This window comes from Dermacentor silvarum, chromosome 6, assembly GCF_013339745.2.
Source record: "Dermacentor silvarum isolate Dsil-2018 chromosome 6, BIME_Dsil_1.4, whole genome shotgun sequence".
Classification (NCBI taxonomy): Eukaryota; Metazoa; Arthropoda; class Arachnida; order Ixodida; family Ixodidae; genus Dermacentor; species Dermacentor silvarum.
In genome coordinates, this window is record NC_051159.1 from 140,180,379 (window position 1) to 140,203,465 (window position 23,087).

Genomic DNA, 23,087 nt, shown 5'->3' on the forward strand with positions numbered 1-23,087 from the left:
TCGTGCGCGGTCGTTGAGGAGAGGTATGGCGCGCCGCCGTGAGCGCCATCTCGTTTCTCTAAAACAAACTGCTCCGCGAAAAGGGTCAATATTATTAGATGCTAGCGATTGATTCTACGCGTATTACGAAGTAAAGAAAGTCCACGCCAACAAGCGACACAGGCGTCCCACAATGCATGGCGGCGCACATATATGCTGTTGTATGCGCACGAGTTTGCGAGAAAGTACCCAGGAGTTGTGTTCTCTCCATGTGAAATAGCAAATGTCATTTACTATAGTATCGTAAATGGGTGCCAGCACTACAATATTAGAGCGCACGCATACGTGGCTACTGCAACACGCTGACCAGCGTATCACATGTAAAAATGTCGTTTCTCTTTCGAGAACTTAGCTTGGCTTGGCTAAAAAACACTCTTGACTAGGTAATGACCAAAGCAGTTAAACAAGGAAACCACCAAAACACGTAGCGCGATTATTGTAGAAACAATTTAACACTTCGGAAGACATGAATCGCAGGAACATCGGCTTGATAAACAAAATAACACTTTCCCACAGCTACGGCCGCACTTGTCCTCTGCCTCCCACCGATGCCGGCGTATAATCGCTATCGCGCTCACCTATCGCTATTTTCAGCAAGCTTCCAGTGAACGACTACACCCTCTCAGTAGATCAAAAAATTCTCATAAAAATGTTTCGCTGTGTTTTCCGCGTTAGCACTTTATGATTAGACACTGCTGGTAAGCTTGCCATTACATTAAAAAAAGAAAGAAAAAAAATTTAAAATGTGCACCAATGAAATTTGGTTCAGTCCCTTTAACACACTCCGTAAATCAGTTTCCGCTAGAACTGCGGAATATTAGGACGTGTATAACTGGTGTGTTTATGACGAGGAGGTGTGTCTAAGATGTCGTTTTTCCATGCGCACACACAAGCATGCAGCAAACGTATTGTCCTGAAATGCGGGAGCTGTTAAACTCCATTTTTAGCGATGGACCTGGAAACCGCGCGAAGCGCAGTAGCTTCGTCAGAGGAAGCTCCGCTTTAAAAAGATGTCTGTGAACGGCTGCTGCTCTAAGCAAATTTCGCCTTACCGATAAATCATAATTGTTTTCCAGGAAGCTGCTTCAAAACGCATAGGAGAGAAAATCTCGCCATCACTTCGACAAACTATCGGCTTTAAAAATTTATGAAGCACCTGCACTATTTCCCATCATTTGTTCTCGGCTCGTCCTAGCGAGAATTGAATGTTGCACCACGTGCGCTTTAGTACGTGCTTCAGAAGAGTACCGGTCTACGTACAGTCTTAAACACTTGGAACCTTAATGGCTTATTCATGGCTATTCATAGTCGAGCTTGGTGCATCGTGGGCATAAAATAAAAATAATTTATGTTCAGCGGGTTTAGTGCCAGCCCACAATTACTGTCAGATTACTACCAGTAGTGCAGCGTTTTAGTTTCGAATGAAGGCTGCATGTGCTTCTTGAGCTTATTTGGGGGAAAACGAAACGGGGACACAGCACAGCGACGTAGCAAATTTAGTACTCACATGCTCACGAAAAAAAAAGTTATTAGCAGATATATGCCAATCTGACATCTTATGCATTAAAGACAGCGAAGCCATACATATAAGCGAGTTCTCACACCTTTCGATAGTATTAGGAATCGGTTGGCTGGCTCACGGCCTCGGGTCGACGCAGACGGCGTTGTGGCACCATGGCTCAGCTATAGTACAAACAGCTAGATGACCTCCAACATGGAGCCAGTATTAGGCAACGTGAGAAACAAAAATCGGGTAGGCTGTATCGGGGAAGTGAAACGTGAATATCAGGGCACGTGAAACGTCCAAGAGTCTAATATTACAATCTGGCTCTCCCTAATCGTAGCAGACCCACCGTGGTCAAAGGGGGTGGACGTGGATTGGCATCCCTCTGTCTTGATGCTTTAGTCTGTTCAAGCCATTTCTTGACCCTACGTGTCGAACACGGGGGCAACCGTCAACTTTCTGCAACAAGTTACACGCTTCTAAGCCTCGCAAGTCATAATCAGCACAGGTTTGAGTTTGATGAATTGTACCTAGTATGGCAGAGTGAGCGCTCTAAAAAGTGACCACTCCCGCGGATCGACAAAAATACTGCCGAGCTAGATAAGACAGTTGGGTTATTGGGGTGCTTATTACAAACTTGGGACATCATTAACTAGCGCAAAAAAAAGAAGATCGGACGGCTAGCGTTCCGTCCTGTGTGCTACTCGCTGTCGTCCTGATGTCTTTTTCGCGCTAGGTAATCATGTATCAAGTATGTACCGCCGAGCTACACCTCTCTGAACGCCAAGCCAGAAGCTTAATTTATCTCCGATTCTGTCATGATGATGATGATATGATGATAATAATTTATTGGCATCCCCTGTGAAACGGGGCAGTGACAAATAGTCGCCTGCTTGAGTTAATCAGGTGTGCTATACATGCTTTTTATTCGATCACTTTTGTATGCATCTCCTTAATTTTTTTTTCTCGAAAACTTCTCTATCTATCTTTTACCGTTATGCCTCTAACGGATCCTGTCCTAACAATCTCTTCCCCTTTTTTTCACCAATACTCTAAACGTAACTTGTTTATCTCGACTGCTGACTGGTTGATGCTTCCGTCCACTTATATCCAAGCTCTTCTGGAAGGTGTACGTTACCTACGGTTCTCACTGGGTGAATCCCTTCGCATTCAATTAGATGTGCTGAATGGTCTCCGGATTTTTGCTACAGCATACACAAGCCTAATCTTGTTACTAGTATTTGCTCCGGTATGTTTTTGTCCTTAGGCAACCAGCTCGAGCCTCAAATAGCAAGGCACTGCCCTTTCTGTTACCGTACAGACTTTCTCTTCCCATTTCTTTCTTCCCATTCTGGTAAATCTCCATGGTTCTTTTTTTTTTTGCTTCCATTCTTTCCATGCACAAAGCCGCATACACTTGCCTACTTTGCTTACACTTTGGCACCTTTGGTCTTCACAACTACGGCGCCATCAGTGAGCGCTACACATGCATGATCGAGTTATGGTTGCTTTCCTTTATGCAACAATATCAAAGCAAGGCGCGTGGGTATGCCAGGGATGTAAAGATATAAGTGATGTTATAGTATTACATAGGATAGGAGTGGCGATAGGGATAGGAGATAGGAGTGGCGTGGAGCAGAGGCAGAATACCCGGCTTCAAATCTGAAGGTCGTAAGTTCGAATCCTACTCCAGTCCACTACATTTTCAGGCATGGAGTGGTGCCTGACACCGGCAAGAAAAAAATATATTGCCGAGAGCTAGTGGGGCTATACTAGTTCAAGGTGCAACCAAACTAGGAAGGCCCACGAAGCTTCATCAAAGTCACTCCCTCACCAGAACAGGAATTGGCCTCCTTGGTGCAGTATTCGGCCACTACCTCCCTCATGACTCCGATGATTGGAGATCACAGGGAGAGGCCTTCGTCTTGCAGTGGACATGAATAGGCTGATGATGATGATAGTATTACATGATGTCCTTCCATTTCAGTGACACACATTTAACGTTACATGCGGTTTCAGTAACCCCCCCCCCCCCCCCCCCTATGCTGACCCAAAGGAAGTACGTTTCCGGGCAAAATTGAGGATTACTGCTTAAAACGAAAATGCCCATATAGCTTTATTGTATGGTCATCGAACATTGCAGTTCAAACCAATGTAGGGGCACCGAAACACGTTGCGCTGCATTTATGTATTTGATGTCGACCATGACATCGCATGCCGCCGCATGAAAACCGCTGCGAAACGCTCCTCAACAGCTTCGCTGTAAAACAGGCTTTCGAGGGAGTCTCTCCCGAGTATTTTTCATTGCGCCCATACCACCGTGTGCCGTGTGTCCCAGTGAACGTTAGCCATCTGTTCGCACACACACAAAAAAAGAAAACAAGAAACATTTTCAGAGCTAATTGCGGAGGCCACGCTCCGCTGTGCTGAGTACGGTGAACGCCACCTAGGTGGCGTTGGTAGTGCTTCTTGATGCCAGCGTCCCTTCGAATGCTGGCATCGAGGCGTCTTAGTGCTGAGACCACCGAAGCGTTCACTGTCGGTGCGCGTTAGTGTCATAATGCAGTACTTCTCTTTTCTGCTCGTAGGCGGCGGCACCGCCCCGAGCAAGAGCGCGGGTACACGGAGGAGTGTTAGATATATAAGGCGCGACTGTGTAGCTCTCTGCAAATGCGTTTGTGGCGCAATGGGTTAAACGCTCGGCGATCTATCGTCGCGGACCGAGAGGTCGTGGGTTCGATTTCCAAATTTTGCATGTTTGTGGAACTTTTTCTTCTGGTTTCTTTCTTTGTATTATGTTCTATGACGTATTTCCGTGACGGAAATACGTCAGTGAAGTCTTGGTGGACCCCGGCATAAAACACTTTCGTGTTAAAAAAGAAAAGAACTTAAGAACACTGGCTAAGATACAGTTACAACGTTGTTCTGTCGTCTAAGGTCTGACACCCGAACACTGTAGGTCATAGAATTGTATCTTGCACCATCCTTTCTCATCTTTTTTTTTCTTCCTCGAACAGCTTGGATAACGTTAGCTGGGACAACCTGTATATATATATATATATATATATATATATATATATATATATATATATATATATATCTTGTTGCAAGTTGCCAGCCCGACTGTGTCTGTTTATTCGAGCATGTTTGCTTTAATAGCGCAAGGAAGGTACACAAGAATAAACGACAAGACAAAAGCCATTACTGTGTTCCTTGCACTATTAACATAAACATGCTTTCGTAGAAACTCGCCCGAGTTCTTGGTTCTTCGAGGACCCGCGGAGGTGTCCTCGCGTTACAAGACGCAAGTTTGCAAATGAGGGGGTATCCCTGTTCTTTTGAGACATGTAACGCTGAAATGTTACGTGATCGCTTTTCCGGTCACTGGGATGGCAGAAAGGGGCGGATCTCGTTAACACGTCACGCGCTAGGCCCCGTGCTCTGACACACTCCCTTCTGGCACTTCTAGTACCGCTTTATACGCGAGCAGGGCTGCGTGCAGCTTATCACCGGTGCCACAGCGCACTGTCTTCGCGCCCCGGATAATAAAACCATTAGCTTTCAATATTCCTCTCCCCATCCCCGCCGCTCTAAGACCGTCCGCAGGAAAGCTCTATACTCGCCGCTCACTCGCCGGCGGTGGCATAGCGACAGCAGTCGTTATTTCGTCAACGACCCTCCCTACCTCCCTCTCTGTTCGCTACACGACTAGCTCACGGGTCTCGTTCGTTACCGCAAAGCGGTGTCCGAGGCAGTGGCCTTTTCTCGTCGAGAGAGGCCTCTACGGCGCATCTGCGCAGGGCGGCCGTCATGAGCAGATCTCGAGATATTTGCATCCCCTTCTTCGTCGTGGATCACGCAAGCGTTTCCGCGCACACATAGCCAGCTGCGCATTGATTATCGTTTCTTCTTGGTCTTACGCTTACCCCGATTCCTGACCTCTTCCTCGTCCCCTCTCAATTTCTCCCTGTTCCCTTTCCCCTGCACGCTGTTCTAGCTCTGTGCGGTACAACGTCCGCGCATAAGACGGTGCTCTGAGCGAGAACACAACGAAGTGTGCTTACGGCGATGAGGGCATAAGCATATGCGCGCACGCGCTATATTTGCGATGCTGATCAGCTGGTGTGTACGATATTGGGATGCGAGTCGTTCGTGCAGCTGTGCCTTTTTGTTGCTGCCAGAACCATCCCCGAAGAAATGAGAGTGCAGGCGAGTTCCGTAATGGTGAAACAACTTCTCTCTTATGCTTTTGGTTTTCTGTTTCTCACGTCTCTGTCGTTTTCACTCGCACTGCTGTCACAGGTGCACTTAATGACGAAATCTGCCCAATACTGCTGACCGCTCCAAGTTTCTTGGTGCGACTGCTGCTGATTAACCTGCGTGCAGTACCAACTTGCCTTTGCCTGCGTTTCCTCGACTCATATATGTCGCAGCACAAACTACTTATTTGTTGCTGTGTTCAATGCTCGAAAAAGAAAACAAGAATGCAACTGGTATGCCAGATAAGTGACCACGTAGTAAGCAAGAGCACCACAGGTTCACATTCTTTTTTTTTTCTTTTTTTGTTATGCCACTGGCATGTCAAACAAAGTGCACGGTATATTTATTTTGTTGAATTTTATGCTCCAAATATGGGGCTGGCGCAAGTGACGACGAACCACAATGCAGTAAATAAAGCGATGTTAGCTAGAAAATTGTGCAAGCGAGCTTTCGCCGAACAGCGATTGCTGGTTCGAAGTAAATCACGGAATAGTCAAGAGGCATTATACAGCTCTTACAAGGAATTCGCTAATAGCCCGCTGGTCTGCTTACTTATACGCACAGCACGTTCCCCTGTCATTCCTTTCTCTCTCTCTTGAATAAACGCCTCAATTACGATGGGTTGCAATAGGAGTGAGCGACGCTTTTGGGTATTGTAGAACACCTGGCCGGCCTTGTTATAGCCGCTTCAAGAAAACAAACTTCAGCACGCATTTTTTGTACAAATTGGTCTCTCACTTGTTCCTATCGCAGTCGGAAATATACGCGTGACATGGCGGCCTTAACGCCGTAACTATCTGAGCTGCATGTGGTCCCGCGGGTCACCATAGCAAGCGCGAATTCAGCAGTGCTCCACAAAGGCACTCGTACAATAAGTGTGCTTTTCCGCAGCATTCTCGCTCATCCTATGACTACTGCATTCCGCCTAATGGAATCGCCTTCTGCCGTGAATCTTCTTCACAGTTAGCGCCAATGTCCTCTTGCATTTCTCGGAAGTAACGCTCACGACAGCCTTTAACTAATCTGTCTCGCTCCGTGCTCTGCATAGGCAAAAACGTGCACGAAATAACGCAACAAAAGGTCGGCATACGTATGATAACGCCAAAAGTAAAGGAGCGCCACCCAGCGGAGACACTTTCGCGCTTCTAATTCGAGTTTAATAGGCAGTGAGCTTGATTCCTCCGCCGTGCTTTATTCCCGGGAGAGGTGATTGCGCTTTTAAAAGGATCACGCGGCGCGCCCTGACCCTCTCCCTTACCCTCGACCTTATTCCGTACTCGGAGTCCCCGGAACTTCCCTAACGCAGCTCTTCTAGCACGTCACAGGGAAGCGGGAAAGAGCATAGAGGAGGGGACGCACGAAATGCACTCACTTCGAGCCAATTTGTTAATGCGCGCTCTGCTTAGCGACACGCGGCACAGGGCTCGCTCGCTTCGTCCTCCGAGGCGCGACGGCAACTCCGCGCTGGCAGCCGAGTCCACGGCACCGCAGAGCGTCAAACACATGCCGACGCTCGAGGCGACGCAGATCCTCGAGCGTATTACAGCCATCGCCCTGCATAATTTCCCATAAGCCCCCCTACTCCCCGCTACCGTTAGTGTATCCTGTAATGTATTATGCAGAGCACGAGATTCCGTGCGAGCCTCGCACGCGTGCTGTTCCACGCAGTCAGCGGCGCCGGCAGCTGTCGCCCGTCGGCTCGAACCGGTGCGAGAAGCCACCCCACGGGGGCTGGCCTTTGTGCCTATTAAATTGCCGCTGTCACGCTGTTTCCTTCCTAGTCCAGCCCAGTCTTTCCGCAGCTTCCGCCTCTCTCGAACTTCCCCTCAGTCACTAGCTGCGGTCAGACTGGCTGCTATCTCTCGGTGAAAACATTGCGGCCAGCGATGAAGGATAGCTGGTGGCACCGAGCGGAGGCATGCCACAAAATTATTTCAGCATCAGTCGCAATACATACATAATCGAGTTACTTCTGCGATGTTTACCTCTGCGCTAGCACGAAATACACATTTCGATTTCGTTAACCCAGACACTGCAAAATAAAGACAGAAAAATAAAAAGAAACATTATGGCATGATGGAGGTGTGGCACGGTATAGTAGCGCAAGAAACGCTACCATGAACAGTGAAACTGATGGTGCTGGTTACTCTTACGCCTTGCATGATATTACTGTGCTTCATTTCACCGAAAACATTAGCGCAATAGATAAGACGCAGATATAACGTCGTTTCTTGAAATGTGGCGGGAAATGATCGTCCGTCAAGTTGTCCTATGCAGAGTACCTGGCGTAGAGCTAACCTGCCCACCCATTATCGATCAATATAATGAACTTTCAGCACATTCACATAGCTTCAATTCCTAACTTTCCCTGGTTGAGGCATCTCATGTACGAAATAGACTTATCGTTTCGATTAATCAAGAGCGAGTAAACGCATTCGTCCGACCTGCGGGACATTTCCAGGAACTACGAAAGCAACGCTTTGATCATATCTGTTTACGTTGAATCCGGCTGGATAAATCTTCGATATATATAGAAAACCACGAAAAACATATAAGCACAAAAAAGAGAAAGAAAGAAAAAAGTTGTTTGCCGAGCACGTTCGAGAATGGGTGGATGGATAGCATCGGAAAGTAATCACGAACTCGTTAGTGTCGCCGCGCTGTCTGTCGTCTGAGAATTTCGATTTAGTGATGACTATTGCTGAGGTTTTATTTACCCGCCAAACTTTGGAACAGCGAGTGCTCAGCTCCCACGCAAACACACGCACGCACGCGCGTATACGTGCGTATTCATCATACACACAATCATCGCGATGAGGATCCACCCACTTCGGAATGTCGAAGTGTATGTTACCACAAATATAGCGATTTCTAATGAACAGATAGGATGTTTTGCTTGTATTTGTGGTGCTGCTCTTTGTTGCTTGTGCAAGCCTCTATGTGGAAAACTCGTTAAGTCGCATAAGCTTGTTTCAAAAGAGAGAGAAATACCAATGATAGGAAAGGTAGGGAGGTCAAGCGGACGAGCGTCCGGTTTGCTGCTTTACACTGGGGTTAAGGGAAAGGGCAATAGAAAGAGGAAGAGAGAGAGTGAGCACTGAGCGCTTCTTTCAAAATACTTGTCGAACTATGGACCCCAAAACATTGTGTTATCTTCTCTAAAAATAAAACAATGGCAAGCACGTGCAGCATAGCAATAATAAAGCGTGATGAATACAAAACCAAAGTGAGGCCAAACACCTTCTGGCTTTTTTCGCCTGTTCTCTCGGTTCCAGTGCTGACACAGAATGCTAAATAAAGGACTGTTGCAAAACAGTGTTGCTAAAACAGGTCTTTTTTTAATATGCCGGACTAGGAACATGTTGCTACGCGGTCACATTTATTCGGCAATAATAAGAAATGGAAGGCTGCTACGAAAAAAAAAGACAGAAAGAAAAAAAGATAGAAAAGATCAAAGCGAATGGGTACGTTGTTTCATTTGCTTTTATTGCTCTTTTATTCCCTGGAGTACTTTAACTTTAGAACGATGCGTACATCTATTGACTACTTTGCCTGCACTGAAGCTCTATTTATTTACAAATTTCTGGCCATGAGTTACATTGTGCAATGTCATGGAGCTGATCACGTGCTACCCGCCGCGGTAGCCCAGTACCTATGGCGTAGTGCTGCTAAGTTCGAGGTCGCCGGTTCAATCCCGGCCGAGGTGGTCGCATTTTGTTGCAGGTGAAATGCAAAAACGCTCATGAATTTAGATTTAGATGCGCAAGAAGCGCAAGCATACTTACTTATTGGGCGAACATTTGTATTGTGAAGCATCACTTTCACATTTTTGGAGGCCTCATGAAAATACGTCATATGAGGTTAAGCATTCTAGATGACTGGGGTTTGATATTAAATATTGAAATACCACGGTTACCATATGTTTATTCTATGTGAAATTTTGAAACGTAGACCCCTATATACTTGTAATGTTGAATCCGCCCAAGAGGAAATTCGTGTAAGTTATGAACCCTTCTCACCGGGAGACCTTTACGGATAAATGATACGACTTGGTATCTAGCGCTATTTAAAGACATGCTCCAATATGTGCGCGAAGCATGAATTGTGTTCAAATCGCTCTGTAGGCTGCTGACATCATGATCATTCCCTCTCTCTATCTCGGTGGATTTTCTCATTATTATTATTATTATTATTATTATTATTATTATTATTATTATTATTATTATTATTATTATTATTATTATTATTATTATTATTATTATTATTATTATTATTTGTACACATATACACACAAGGACACAAAGGGATTAAGGAGGGAGCAAGCTGACAACTGCCACCGAGAGGGGCACAACGCCTGCCTACTCCTATAGGAGGAAGGAATAGAGGAAATGAAAATATGAGAAAAGAAAAGAGGAAATAAAGAAATGACGGAGACACAGACAGAACAAAACAAAAACACAAATAATGTCTATAAACGGGAGGTCAAGTCAGTGTCCTTCAAAAAACTTAGCAGGGCTCGATGGGCCTGGTCTCGTCTCACCTTGGAAAAAGGCAATCGTCAAGGGTCGCACATAGCAGCCTCATAAGTCTATACTCCTTAATTAGTAATGCGCGCTGCGCAACGAATGCGGGACACTCTAAAACGAGATGTTCAAGTGTCTCACAGGAGCCACAAAACGTACACGACGGGCTGTGCACACGTCCTTGTCAGTATAGGCGTTCGCGCACCAACACAGACCCAACCCTTAACTTGTATAACAGTGCTCTAGCACGACGGGGCAAGCCTCGACCACGAACACGGGGAGGGAACGATCCGTCTGCAACACGCCGGTCTGTGTGCTGCTTTAGGAGGTGTCGGCGTATCAGGAGACGGGCGTTTTCAAACGTGCACGAAATGTCAGGGCAGTCACATTCAAGACACCATGACAAAATGCATGTAATGTTTTGGACCATTTAATTCATTATAGTCACACTAACAGCTTCAATGTAAGAACAAAAACAAACAAACATATAAATTAATAAAGAAGCATATAAATAAATAAATAAATAAATAAATAAATAAATAAATAAATAAATAAATAAATACGATGTGCATAGTGACGACGGAGTTTTCGTGTTAGTGTGGTGCAACATCCTTCGTCCAATGTTGCCGATGCTTCACTGCGAGCCGCGCTGTGAGTTTCTTCTTTGTATTCCACGCGCTGGCGGTGACACTACGTGTGTGGCTCTGCAGAAGTCCTCAGGCTTGACGTCTACTTCGGCGATACGCCTGACGCTGACGTCTCGTTCCTTTCCAGTCTTGTCTTCGCTATGCTCCTTGGAGTGCATTGTGGGTTCGCCTTTATTCTCGCTTGTCAACCCCCCGTGGGCTCCAAGTCTCTTGGGCAGGAAAGAAGAGAGATGAAAAAGAAAACGCGCTAGCTTATTGTACGCGGGAAATTGACTCTTGCGGCAAATGCACGGTGTTTCCGAAGCCTTGAGGACAGGAGCGGAAGTAAGACGTTTACTTCTCTCTAACACTGTGGCGTCGAGCACCAAACATGAGTTGGGAACTTGTGCACTTTCTTTTGGCTTTCACCAGCCTGAACGCGCTTGCTTTGTGACAGTTGCCGCGGCAAAAAAAGTCGACAATCAGTTGGGAGCAACTATATCGGCGTTCGCTTCGGGCCTCACCAATTAATAAAAGCACTATCCGCTTACGAAAACAATCGTCGAGGAAAATTTCTCCTCTTTCTTTTACGAGTAGTTGAAGAGCCAAACCTAGCTGTCTCAACATTTTTATTCTACAATGACGTTGTCATGGCATGGGCCACATAAATGTAAGAATCATTGAAAGCTTAACGAAAGCAACGTTCCTGCAGGCTTCATTTTCTCTAAAGAATGCTAAAATCTGAGCGGCTGTATAATTACTGACACGATAGGCATAATTGCTAGCGCATGAATGTATGGCACTTCAAAATTAAAAGAAAGAAAGGCTCGGTTTTTATTGTCGCTTAGAAATACTACTGTAACGTCTATATGAGCAAGAAAAGTGGACTGGAGGATTCTACATTACAAGACACATGGTGGCTCAAGCCTTCTGACAGGCTATCAACAAATCTGAGTCGAAAGAAAGCTAAGTACGCAAGGTGACAGCAGTTCCGTTTAGTAACGCATTCGGAACAGCAAACCGTATCCCGGGTTTCGTATACATTTCCATTTATGCTGCATCGATATTATGCTGCCCTTCGCTTATCCTGCTATAGTCTAGGTTCTCGTTGTGTGAAAAGTGAAGAGTACAGAAAAAAATACACCGAGCTAGTTAGTTCATACTTGCAGGTTTAAGAAGCGCACACTTTAAAACGGGGCAAACGAAGGCAGACGCAGGACAAGTTTTTGTCCTGTGTCAGTGTTGCCCTTTGCCTTCTTAAGGTTAGCGTCTGTTAAACTTGCAAGTAATTCCTTTTTCCTTTACCCCCCTGTGCAGGACAGAAAACCGCACTTTTTCCTGATTAACCTGCCTGCCTTTACTTTGGTTCTCTTCTTCTATCTCAAGAAAGAAGGAATTGCGAAGAAATGGGATGACAATATAGCTACACGCAACGACATATAACCTCCGTCTTCAACTTGCAGAAGCAGATATGGAATTAATGATATTGCGTTGAAGGCTACATAGCGTACAAAATACCAGGTTTCTTGCTTTGAAATAACCATTGTTTGTCAACTCATCATGCCGATAGAAGAAGATTTATAATGGGTGCCCCATAATATTGCAGACTATATAGATTCACTGAGAAGTGTCACGCAAATACTATTTTCGTTCATAACAATGAGAAGGAGAAATAAAAGAAAAGACAGGGATCCTACCAGTCAATGGTCCGCTTGGCTACCCTACGCTGGAGAAGGAAAAATGAGAATATAAAGAAGGGAGAAAGAGAGAAAGAAATGCGATGACCGTCAAGTGTTCGCGCTAATTTCCCTCCTCCTTTTTGATATGGACGACTAAAACAATTTCTATCCGTTTGTTTCAGGAAATGTGTGAAGCCTGCTGCTATCCTGCTACGTTGGCAGTAATAACTTGAACGCCTACAAGTTTGATTGGGAGGACATGAAAAGTGAGTTTTAAATATAGTTGATGTGTTTGCTTTTACAACAATACTGAATGCAGCGTACTTTTTCATTCGCATCAAAAAATGTGGATACTTTGCCGCGGTGATCATTAGGAACCGCTCTCAGTTACCTATCAGGTACCTTATCGCTTGCATTAGATGTTGCAATGAGGATATCAGGTTAGAGTGTAACCAGATATCGGTTGGGTATGGAAATGATTTTCTAGTTTTCTTTGTACGAAGTATGATGTGAGAAATGAGGCACAAGTCTTTTCTTTTAAATACGAGAATGCTGTCCGTTTAAAGCTCGAGTAAGCTAGCTCCGTATGCAAGCCCAATTACGTTCTCGGCAGCCCCTTTAACATTGTTAACTTCGTTCAAATTCACATCTCGTGTTAAATTTCTTCCGGTTCCTCAAGAACAAACTGCAGCTAATCTATAAAACGACTTGTTTCATCATTACATAGCCAACTGTCACATTTAGCTTTAGTTATACAGTTTATCTCAAAAGATAACGTATGTGATCTTATTCCCACCCCTCGCCCCTCCCTTCTATATGAAGTTACAGTCATCATAAGCTATACGTGTCATTTAGCTTAATTAAGTTACCTTGTAAGTCATTTATATACCCAACAAATCGAGGAAATGGAACTAGGCTCGTCCGTCTATTTCGTTTCTTCATTCGTGTGCGTGTTAGTGTTTTCTTCTATTCCGGGCAGCATATATCAAATGCAAGTTCAAGAACAGCAGCCCGCCTCTATTGTAACCATGGCTTAGCTATCAAAGAGAGTTGCTGCAATGGAATGCGCGCAGTTGGTTCAAGTTCTGTTCTTCCGCGAAAACAAACCGTTCCGTCGATGAAAGCTTTCCGAGCATCTCAACTTACCACAGTGTAATGTTGCGAAAGCTAAGCGGATTGGTGAAGTGCAAACTCGAGAGTCGTACGTGGAAGCAAGAAGTAGCCGTATTGTCAAGGAACAAACGCGCAGACACGAAAACGAGTGGCCTTTAGTCGAAGTAAGTAGCCTACTTTGTTCGACAACCATTGCCAGAGACGTCCTCAGAACATGGGCTTAACAGCTGTATTGCGCATTTACGTTACTTCTTCCGTTGTTGCGTCTAGTATTAAAGTGTATCCTAGTCTTTCAAGACTGATTAATGAACGCCTTCGTTCGTGCTTTCACACGTTCCACAATACTGTGCACGAAGTTTTACAATAGCGTGTCACAGTAAACCAGTCTTTGTATTTGTTTGTGTACTTTTCGACAGTTGTATTAGGTTTCCTGCTTTCTGGACATCGGCTAGTCGCCGTGCAATGACAGAACGACAGCTGCATTTTTCCAGCTAATATTACAAGAAACCGTCTATCAATAAGCCCAAGCGGAGACAACACCTACGATCCCTTGATATAACGCTGTCAAAGGCTATAACACGCAGAACCTATTTTTTTGTCTTATCAGTGTAGTTAAAAATTTATGACGAGTAACATGATTCAGAAATCTGAAAGGAATAATCTTCGTATGTCTTTCTCACGTCTTTTTTTTTTTCTTAAAGTTTTTCCTATGGGGATGAGGGAAGGGGGGAGGGGGGCGAAATCGAGAATGATAAGTTGTTTATTGATAAGCTAATATTACAGAAACGTTTAAACAATCTTTGCCGCTATATCATACTTCTAAGATGAAGCACGTAAGAAGTGTATAAGATATATTCATTGTGGTGTAAAAGGACGCAAAATGATATCAAGAATACCGACAAAACGGGAAACCAATAACGCCAGAACATGCTGTGATACGAGACGTCCATTGTTATTTCTGTCGAGCACTAATATTGCACCATTGGGAGACGGTGTCGACTATTGCCGGAAAGAAAGAGTTCTAAGTGCCATACCTAGTCGAAGCCACACTCCTACTGTCAAGCACTGCCTCCTTGCCGCACACTAGAGTGCGGCATGGGAGTAATGCTTGACAGGAAGCCCTTTCACTTTCCTGATGGATAGAGCTCTCACGGGAGGCAGTGTCTTAGCGTGCCCGTGATATAGGCAGTAAGAACTGGTAGTAGCAGCAAAAGCATCAGCAGAATCCGACAGCGCGGTCGCATTGTCCGAGAGTGCCTTCAAGACGGAATTTCTCCTGTCTGGACACACTCTCGCTCGCGCACTACAACAAAGCTAGGCTAGAACGGGAAAGCTGGGGAAGACACCTGTTTCTCTTTCGAAAAAGTGAGTGGAGCTCCGCTTCCACCGATCTTTCCTGCGGCGGGCAAGACATAGAGGCCTCTAATTGACATCTGTTACTTCCCTCCGTCTGGCCACGAGGGACGTAAAGGCAGGGCTGGACAGCCACCTCATACTGTGCTCTTTCTTCTCGACACCTCAGCTGTCTTCCGAGAATTCATCTGTTTTGGGCGAAAGGTTTCTGCACGTGTTGTTGCGGACTTTTGTCAGATGTTCTCGTTGTGCGTTACCTTAGCGCTAATTGTATTGTTGTGGGTACTTGACTCTGCAGTGCTGTGTACAGTAGAAATAGTGCGGTGAGAGTCAATAGGCGTGTTCTTTGGCTCTCTCAACAAAATCTGCTCCAAGCACGTGGAACAGATGATGAGGCATAACGTATCTAACCACCGTAACTGAGATTCCACTGAGAAACATAGCCTACATGATGTAAATATCGGGAGAACACGTTGTTGCCGTGACATCTGAGGAAAGTTGGCTGGGCTAGGCCTACTTGATGCTTACTAGTGCCGGATCAGACATATCTGAGAAATTTCACAGGTTCGCAGAAATATTGCTTGCTTGTTGTTATAGGCTCGCAGGGTTCCCTAGGCAAATAGGCGTTTCCTGCTTCTGAGAAAATTTGTTGCAACCCTTGTGCACTCTGTTCACTGCCACTGCATGCCATGACATGCCACAAATGTTAATTGCGCTGGCTGCTGTACCGTTCAATGAAGTATTGCTCATTATTAACGCTTGTGGTATTAGAAATATACTTTAAACGGCCCGTTTAAATATATATTTACAGCTTTTCTTCCCTGTATACATTTTTAAATTAAAACGTCCGTCTTGACACGCCTTGTAGTTAGCCAATGGAAGCGCTGTATAGCGAACAAAATGAGCTGCAAGAACACAGAACTCTAATTAGCACACACTTAGTTAATTTTGTCCCTCGCCGCAAGAAGATTGTATTTGAGAAACTCCGTCATCCCGTTTCTTATCAATTTCATGATTGCCGACTTTAAAGCTGAAATGCCCGATTGTTATGAAATTAAGCGATGTCGAATACCCTATATAGTATAGTTCTAAGCCGCAATTAAGATGGCCCCAGGATTTTTCCTAAGCGCGCCTAATAATCGCACGCAGTGAACTTTACCCCCATATCCCCCATGACATACTCAACATTGTCGTTAAACTTGACTTCGGTAGCGTGAATGGTTTTGAATGAATTGTCGACTACTGTCGGAGCGGATGTTTAGAGCAGAGGCTCTCCAGCGAATGTATGTAGTCGCAATTACAGCTTCGCAGTAAAGATTTGCTTTTGAATGGATAACTGCAACTCTCATGCAGTCGAACGCAATTTTACATGAATGCGGTGAGAAGAGGCGCGCACTACTAAAGACTGTCTTCGTCTTTTAAAAGTTCCGTTATATGAGACATTTTTTTTTTTGCCTCTTACCATTTTCCACTCGTTCTGGAACTGCGACATAAATGAACATTAAGTTAGTTTCGGCGTATACAAGGATGGCCGTTTTGATACTTAAATCGGATGTTTACTCTGACAATTATGTCTTAATCATGAGTAACAAGAACACGTTACCGCCATGTAAAACAACATGCCAGCGCAACAGGGAGCACACAGAGCTATTATCGAATATTCTGTGGAAAAACACACCAAGCATGTTCTAAGCCCCTCAGCATTCTGTGCCTAATTGAGGCCGGAATCCCGGACACATAGTAAAGCCCGCCACAGTAGCAAGGATCGTGCCCACACTAAGATGTAATTTCTGGGGCACCAGTAACGAGCGCAAATGGTGTTTTGCCAGCTAGAGATCAGAAGGCAAAAGCCTAATTCCAACGCCCTATTAACCGGCGATGCGCTGCAGTTGCGTTTGTTTGGTCCAGGCTACTCTAGCCGCAAGTGTTGTTCTACCTCAATATATTCGAGAGAACTCATTATCTAGTTACCTTAGCTTCCGCACCATTTCCCCTGGGCTGAGCTTTCCGCGATGCGCACGTGCGTAATCTTCAACAACAGCGAGTGCTTCATGCTTCGGTTGCATCGCAGTGATTACAACACGTAAACAATTACGCTGTTTATCCTACGTGCTTTGCGATTACAAACATACCGGTGGCGGCCAATTTGAGTTTTGGTGCGCCCTTGTGCCGATTTTGTGGGCCGCTCTGCTGCAGCAACCATTCTCCAACAAGCGGTCCAACTTTGATAGCCGAGTTCCTAATATAGCAGTGGTCATATCATCTAAATGATTATTAATATGCTTACGTAAACGAAGTCTTCGGATTGACGCGCGTGGCATCTTCAGATGCTCAGCAATATTGCTGTTTGCCACGGGCCATGTTTTTCTGCCAAGATCAATGTTAAGTTGCAGCATCATGTAAAAATGTTGCAATAACAACCACAATCACGTGTTGTGACCAGCCACCGGAAAAATAAATCGTCTTGCATGCTATCTGTTGCTCCAGGATTCATCGTTTATACCGCGACAGAAGTGAACCTCGCGTCTACATTCATCACCGTAGTCATCGGTTACGCTTTATAAGCTGCATCTTGCTGTCCCAAAAAGCAGCCGAAAGTCGGTAGTTTACGGGACCTATTGACACAAAAGCTGCTTTGGTGCTTCGTCCTTGGTTAACCTCCCTGCCTTTCGCTCTTCATTTCTCTCTCTTTCTCAGCGCTTTTACTTAACGCTCTCTGGCATTCCTTTGAGCAGAAGGGAACTATTGCGCTAATTTCGCCACCAGGGTCATTTGTTATCAGCGCCAGTCGCACTTCAAGTTTGCTTTGGTGGGCATTCGATCTATGCTCGCTCTATCGGTAGGTGCGCGTACATTGTCAGAAAGAATTACCCTTCGCGTACTGTCCCAAGGTCGCTAATTATAGCTGTCCAGCAGTTAGTTGGGTGAAGAGTTCTTTCGGAAGCAGACAGCCAGCTGAGCGATCCCGTGCTTCGCCAAAGGTTTTGCCGTTGTTGTCGTCGCTGGTTCAAAGCGCGATCTTGCTTCCCATTCCCTGTGTTCCTCTTTCGCCCGAATTTACTCTCCGTTCCCATTTCTCCTCCCCGTCGTCGCCTCAAGTGAAACACTGTCTAACTCTCGAAAAAATGTTAAGCGGCAGCACTCGCCTTCCTCCACGGGTCTCGCTATTTCTTCGGACAGTGCACGTTAAAGAACCCCAGGTGGTCAAAATTAATCCAGAGCCCTCCACTACAGCGTGCCTCATAATCACAATTAGTTTCGGCACGCAAAACCCCAGAAAGAAGAAGACATTTTTTCGGACGCATAGGTACACTGCGCTCTTGCTTTATCGACAAACATCACATTTTGAGAAGAATTGTGATATTTTTGCATAGGGGCGCAATTACGGAGCCATTTCAATTTCAGTTTCCATTCGCCAAACGCTGCGGTGCTCGTTTTCATCTCACACCCTCTCAGTTTTCTTTTTTCTTTCTTTTTTTTTTCAATTCGTGTCCGCCTTCGCCAATGTCTCCGAGCACACTACTAGGCCGATAGCTGTCACGCACTGCGCTATAGTCGGTGTCAACCTAATAAATTACAGCAGAATTCATCGCATGATGACTGTTGACGGTCATGCAAACAGCATTCGAGCAATTTAGCGATAGGCCTTATTCCTGACGTCACGTTTATTTAACACGTGTAGTGGTAATTCTGAGACTTTAGCTGCCTTCGGCTACATTCCACATACTGCAATATCGTCCAACGTTGCTCTGACAGTCGCTTGCTAAGGTGAACCATGAGCATGGAAGCATGACGACGATTGTGTGACGCCAACGCACTCACGATGAAATGACAAAGAAGGAATGATATCGATCAACCGACAAATGCAGTATGACGACGACGGAATTTTGTCTGTTTCTCTTAGCGCTGAATGAGAAAAGCAGATTCAATCGGGTGTGGTGTCTTATGTCTAGAAAAAGTCTGCGCCGAAACATGCAGAGTTAGGCTGACAAAAATGAGCAGCCCCCTTGTGGCGAAAAGGTTTTATCGAACCTAATCATATCGGGAGTGTTGTTTGATGGTCTCATCTGGGCGAGTTACCGTTTTCCCAATGAAAGAAAACATATTAAACGCGAGAAAATGCGGACAATGTCAGAGCTACGAGAAACTAAGTAAACCTGCAGGAGAGAGGATCTGAAGTACGTTAATCAGCGCACGTTGTTGTTGCTTACTCACTGAGATGAAAATTGGAAGTTATGCTTTACTTTATAACACCATAATGCCCAGTCTATCGTATATGCTAAACTGTTTTGACACCTGCAGGTCGCGATTCAAGCGCCGGAAACTTAACGCATAGCCTATAGTAGCGCGTTTTCACGTGCTGGAGAGTTTTCACTTCTGCATAGTTCAGTAAATCAATTACAAATAATTAATCACTGTACTAAATAAGTTCTAACTCGAGTAACATATTATTGTTCCTATTTGGAGAAATTTTTTGCCAATGGCCGAAAGAAAAGTTGTTCAAGTGGTTCAAATTTACCTTCATGTGGAATATTGTTTGGGCATCGCAGGGTTAAGACTCTGCTATTCTAAGATAGTCGCAAAAACAAATACACGACAAAGGGCATTGCATGCAGTTATGCGACACGACCTGTCATTACCTGCAGCTGCGAAAACACGCTTCCTGACCCAACGCTGGAGATAAAGAGAATAGCTGAAGCTTCGCGTCAATACAAGTCGGCGCAGCGCGCGGCAGAGATATGCAAATCCCGTCGTTAGGGTCATATCACCAGCCACGTTTCCTCCATCGCCCGCTTCATCCTTTGTTTGTGCTGCACTGACGACACTTCAAGCGTGACTTTCGATCGCGTGCCCGCGCGCTTATCCAGTGCGACACGCTTATGCGATGAGACCTCGTGATGCCGCATACTGCAGCCGCTGCGTGATGATGGTGTGTCCGGCACAGGAAGGCGGAATATTGATCCGCTTCACCTTTGCAGGTATGGATCAGACGTGCACCTGGCTAGGCCGTAGACGAAGCAAAAACAAGCCGGAGTCGCACGATAACCATTCTTTCTGCATGCACACGCATGTGTTCGCTTCCTTTTCAAAGTACATAATATTCGTGGCAACCTCGTTGTCATGCAATCGACTTCGGAGGATAGTGCGACAACAAATACTGTCCCTTCGTTTTCTAACCACCTTCGGCGTTTTGTCCGTATCGCATGGCGGTTAGTGCACTGGTCGACTCGGAAAAACATTATAAGGTCCTATCTCGACGGCATCCTGAAACGCCGACTGAATCCAGAACACTCGCTTAAATAGGCGCATGCATTGATACACTTTGGCGTGCTCCGAGAAAGAGCGGCTGTCTGCGCTGTGAGAGCGCTGTCTTCGTGAGCAGGGAAGTCAGAGAACGCATAAATTTGGGATGGCAGTACAGCTGAGTGATCTTCACTATAGACCCTATTTTTATGAGGAAGAAGAAAAATTCCAGAGATCTCGCTTTTCAGAGTTCTCGCTTACTGTTATTAAGCGCTTGTTTTTCGCTTTAGGAAGGTTAACGTAGAGCTCGCTAATTTGTCCTGTCCTCAAGCCATGTTTTTTTTTATTGCGATAGCAATTATATGGACACTCCAAAGCAGATTTCTGCCGTCGGCGTCGCCGTCGCCGTCGTCGTCGCCGTCGCCGTGAGGTTCCGTATGACGTCAATGGAGATGAAATCGTCGCCGCGCGCCGAACGCTGTATGTGCGAGTGAAAGGGCGCGAGGGACGCGCGCTTTCACGGGGAGTGAACGCACGGCGGAGAACAAACGCGCGTTCTGCGCCGTGCTGTAGGCTGCAGAAGTAGGCGTCTCTTTCCTCCTTTACAATCACCATATATGTAGAGCAAACGCGCCTTCTTCTGACGTGCGAAAGGCCTTGGGGAGGGGGGGGGGGGCAGGAGGAGGGAAGGGAGATTACGTTTAGCTGCGGCACGAAGTGCCTATTTATATCAGAGGCTCCGGCAACAGTCACCAACGCCGCACGCATTTTGTGCGAACGCGGGCAAAACGCCGACGGCGTCGACAACAGTTCTGCGTGTTGCCGGTGCTGCTGCATGTCGAAGTTTATACAGCTGATAAAGCTACTATCATTACTCCGTATAGCTTTCCACAAATTTGCTATCGCAATTGATGCTTCGCCTTTCAGGTGAAACTGCGACAACTTTTTTTTTTTTTTACTTCTGGCCCACATTATTTCCTGCCGACCTCTGTTAAATTAGTACCACGACCTTCCCATATCAAGCGCTAAGATACCATTTGTATGTTAACGAAGCAGACTCCCGGCTATGAAGTACATCTGCTATTGCTTCTCCTGGTAGCCACCACTCACTTAGCCAAATTAACATAAAAATGGGTTGATCCCTCTCATATAGGAATCGGTATAGAACACGAAAGTGAAACGTGTCTTCACAGAAGTAGTGTAATGTTTACTGCACATTGATATATAATGTCTATTGGTGTTTTGTGGCTAAAGCGCCCTTAGGCGTTGATGCACCCACGCTGACGCCTGGTGGCACGTCTCCTCCATCACGACTACCAACGTCGATGACCATGAGCAACCGTCGTGCATATGGAAGCTGCACTACGCTGCACACGCTAGCACAACGCGAAAGACGAAGCACGTAACTGACACACTAATACAACGCGCAAGACAAAGCACGTAACTGAATCGTCACCGAGTCAAATCAGCGCGTACAGCGCGTCGTAATTGCAGCCTCCGCGATCAACTTCAGAAACATCTTCAGAGCTAATTGCGGAGGCCACGCTCCGCTGTGCTGAGTACGGTGAACGCCACCTAGGTGGCGTTGGTAGTGCTTCTTGATGCCAGCGTCCCTTCGAATGCTGGCATCGAGGCGTCGTAGTGCTGAGACCACCGAAGCGTTCACTGTCGGTGCGCGTTAGTGTCATAATAGACAGTTTTAGCAGAGCGTTGCTTACGCTCCGCTCCGCTAACATTTCACGCACACCGTTGGCTGCAGGAACTGCGTTGATTTGGCTTGTTTGACAAGCGCGTCTCCCAGAGACGCCAGCCAAGCGCGCTCAGCGTGGCTGTAAAACGACAAATCAACCAGTAGACGCAGCCTAACGCTCCGCTCAAATAGCTTCGTAGCGGACCGTGGGCAGCGTTCTTCGTTCCGCTGCCGATATAAGCGTTGTGCGCACGCGCATTAGCATTCCCGCTTGCGTTCCGCTGAGCGGCTCTGCGCGAATCGTTAGGACACGACGGTCTGAGCGGAGCGGGCCGTGAACGCTCTGCTAAAACTGTCTAATGCAGTACTTCTCTTTTCTGCTCGTAGGCGGCGGCACCGCCCCGAGCAAGAGCGCGGGTACACGGAGGAGTGTTAGATATATAAGGCGCGTCTGTGTAGCTCTCTGCAAATGCGTTTGTGGCGCAATGGGTTAAACGCTAGGCGATCTATCGTCGCGGACCGAGAGGTCGTGGGTTCGATTTCCAAATTTTGCATGTTTGTGGAACTTTTTCTTCTGGTTTCTTTCTTTGTATTATGTTCTATGACGTATTTCCGTGACGGAAATACGTCAGTGAAGTCTCGGTGGACCCCGGCATAAAACACTTTCGTGTTAATAAAGTTGTTTCCTCCTCCTCCAATTATATGAAAATATATGAAAGTGTACACAAGAGTACGTTTTCTTCTCCACGGGTTATGGTACTGGGATGCCATAAATGATGTGCCACGGGGCTCGATGCTAGCGTCAGGAATAGGCCCAGTAAAATCCTAAATTTTGACAACGCACGTACTTCTCGGTTCCTTACGGTTTTCCAACACGAGCGCCATTTTCATAGGGCTAAGACCAAACAACTTGCTCAAAGGTAATCTTTATTGCCACCTCGGCGGTCAGCAAAGATTGCTTGTTGTAAGGCAACGATCGCGAGCATGCCTGGGCTGCACTCATGATGAAAAGATTCTTACCTGCTACAGCGTGTCTAGCTACGAAGTAGATAGTCA

At 45.9% G+C, this 23,087-nt stretch overlaps 1 protein-coding gene across 1 annotated transcript in view; it reads left to right on the forward strand.

The window, feature by feature from the left end:
• The window catches only part of LOC119456093 (hemicentin-2), an 80,949-nt gene that overhangs the window by 35,413 nt on the left and 22,449 nt on the right, over nucleotides 1-23,087 (forward strand). The window contains exon 2 of the mRNA XM_037717693.2: nucleotides 12,814-12,897. Within this exon, the coding sequence (XP_037573621.1) occupies nucleotides 12,891-12,897 (7 nt within the window). The 5' untranslated portion in view covers nucleotides 12,814-12,890. The remainder of the gene's footprint in view (nucleotides 1-12,813; nucleotides 12,898-23,087) is intronic.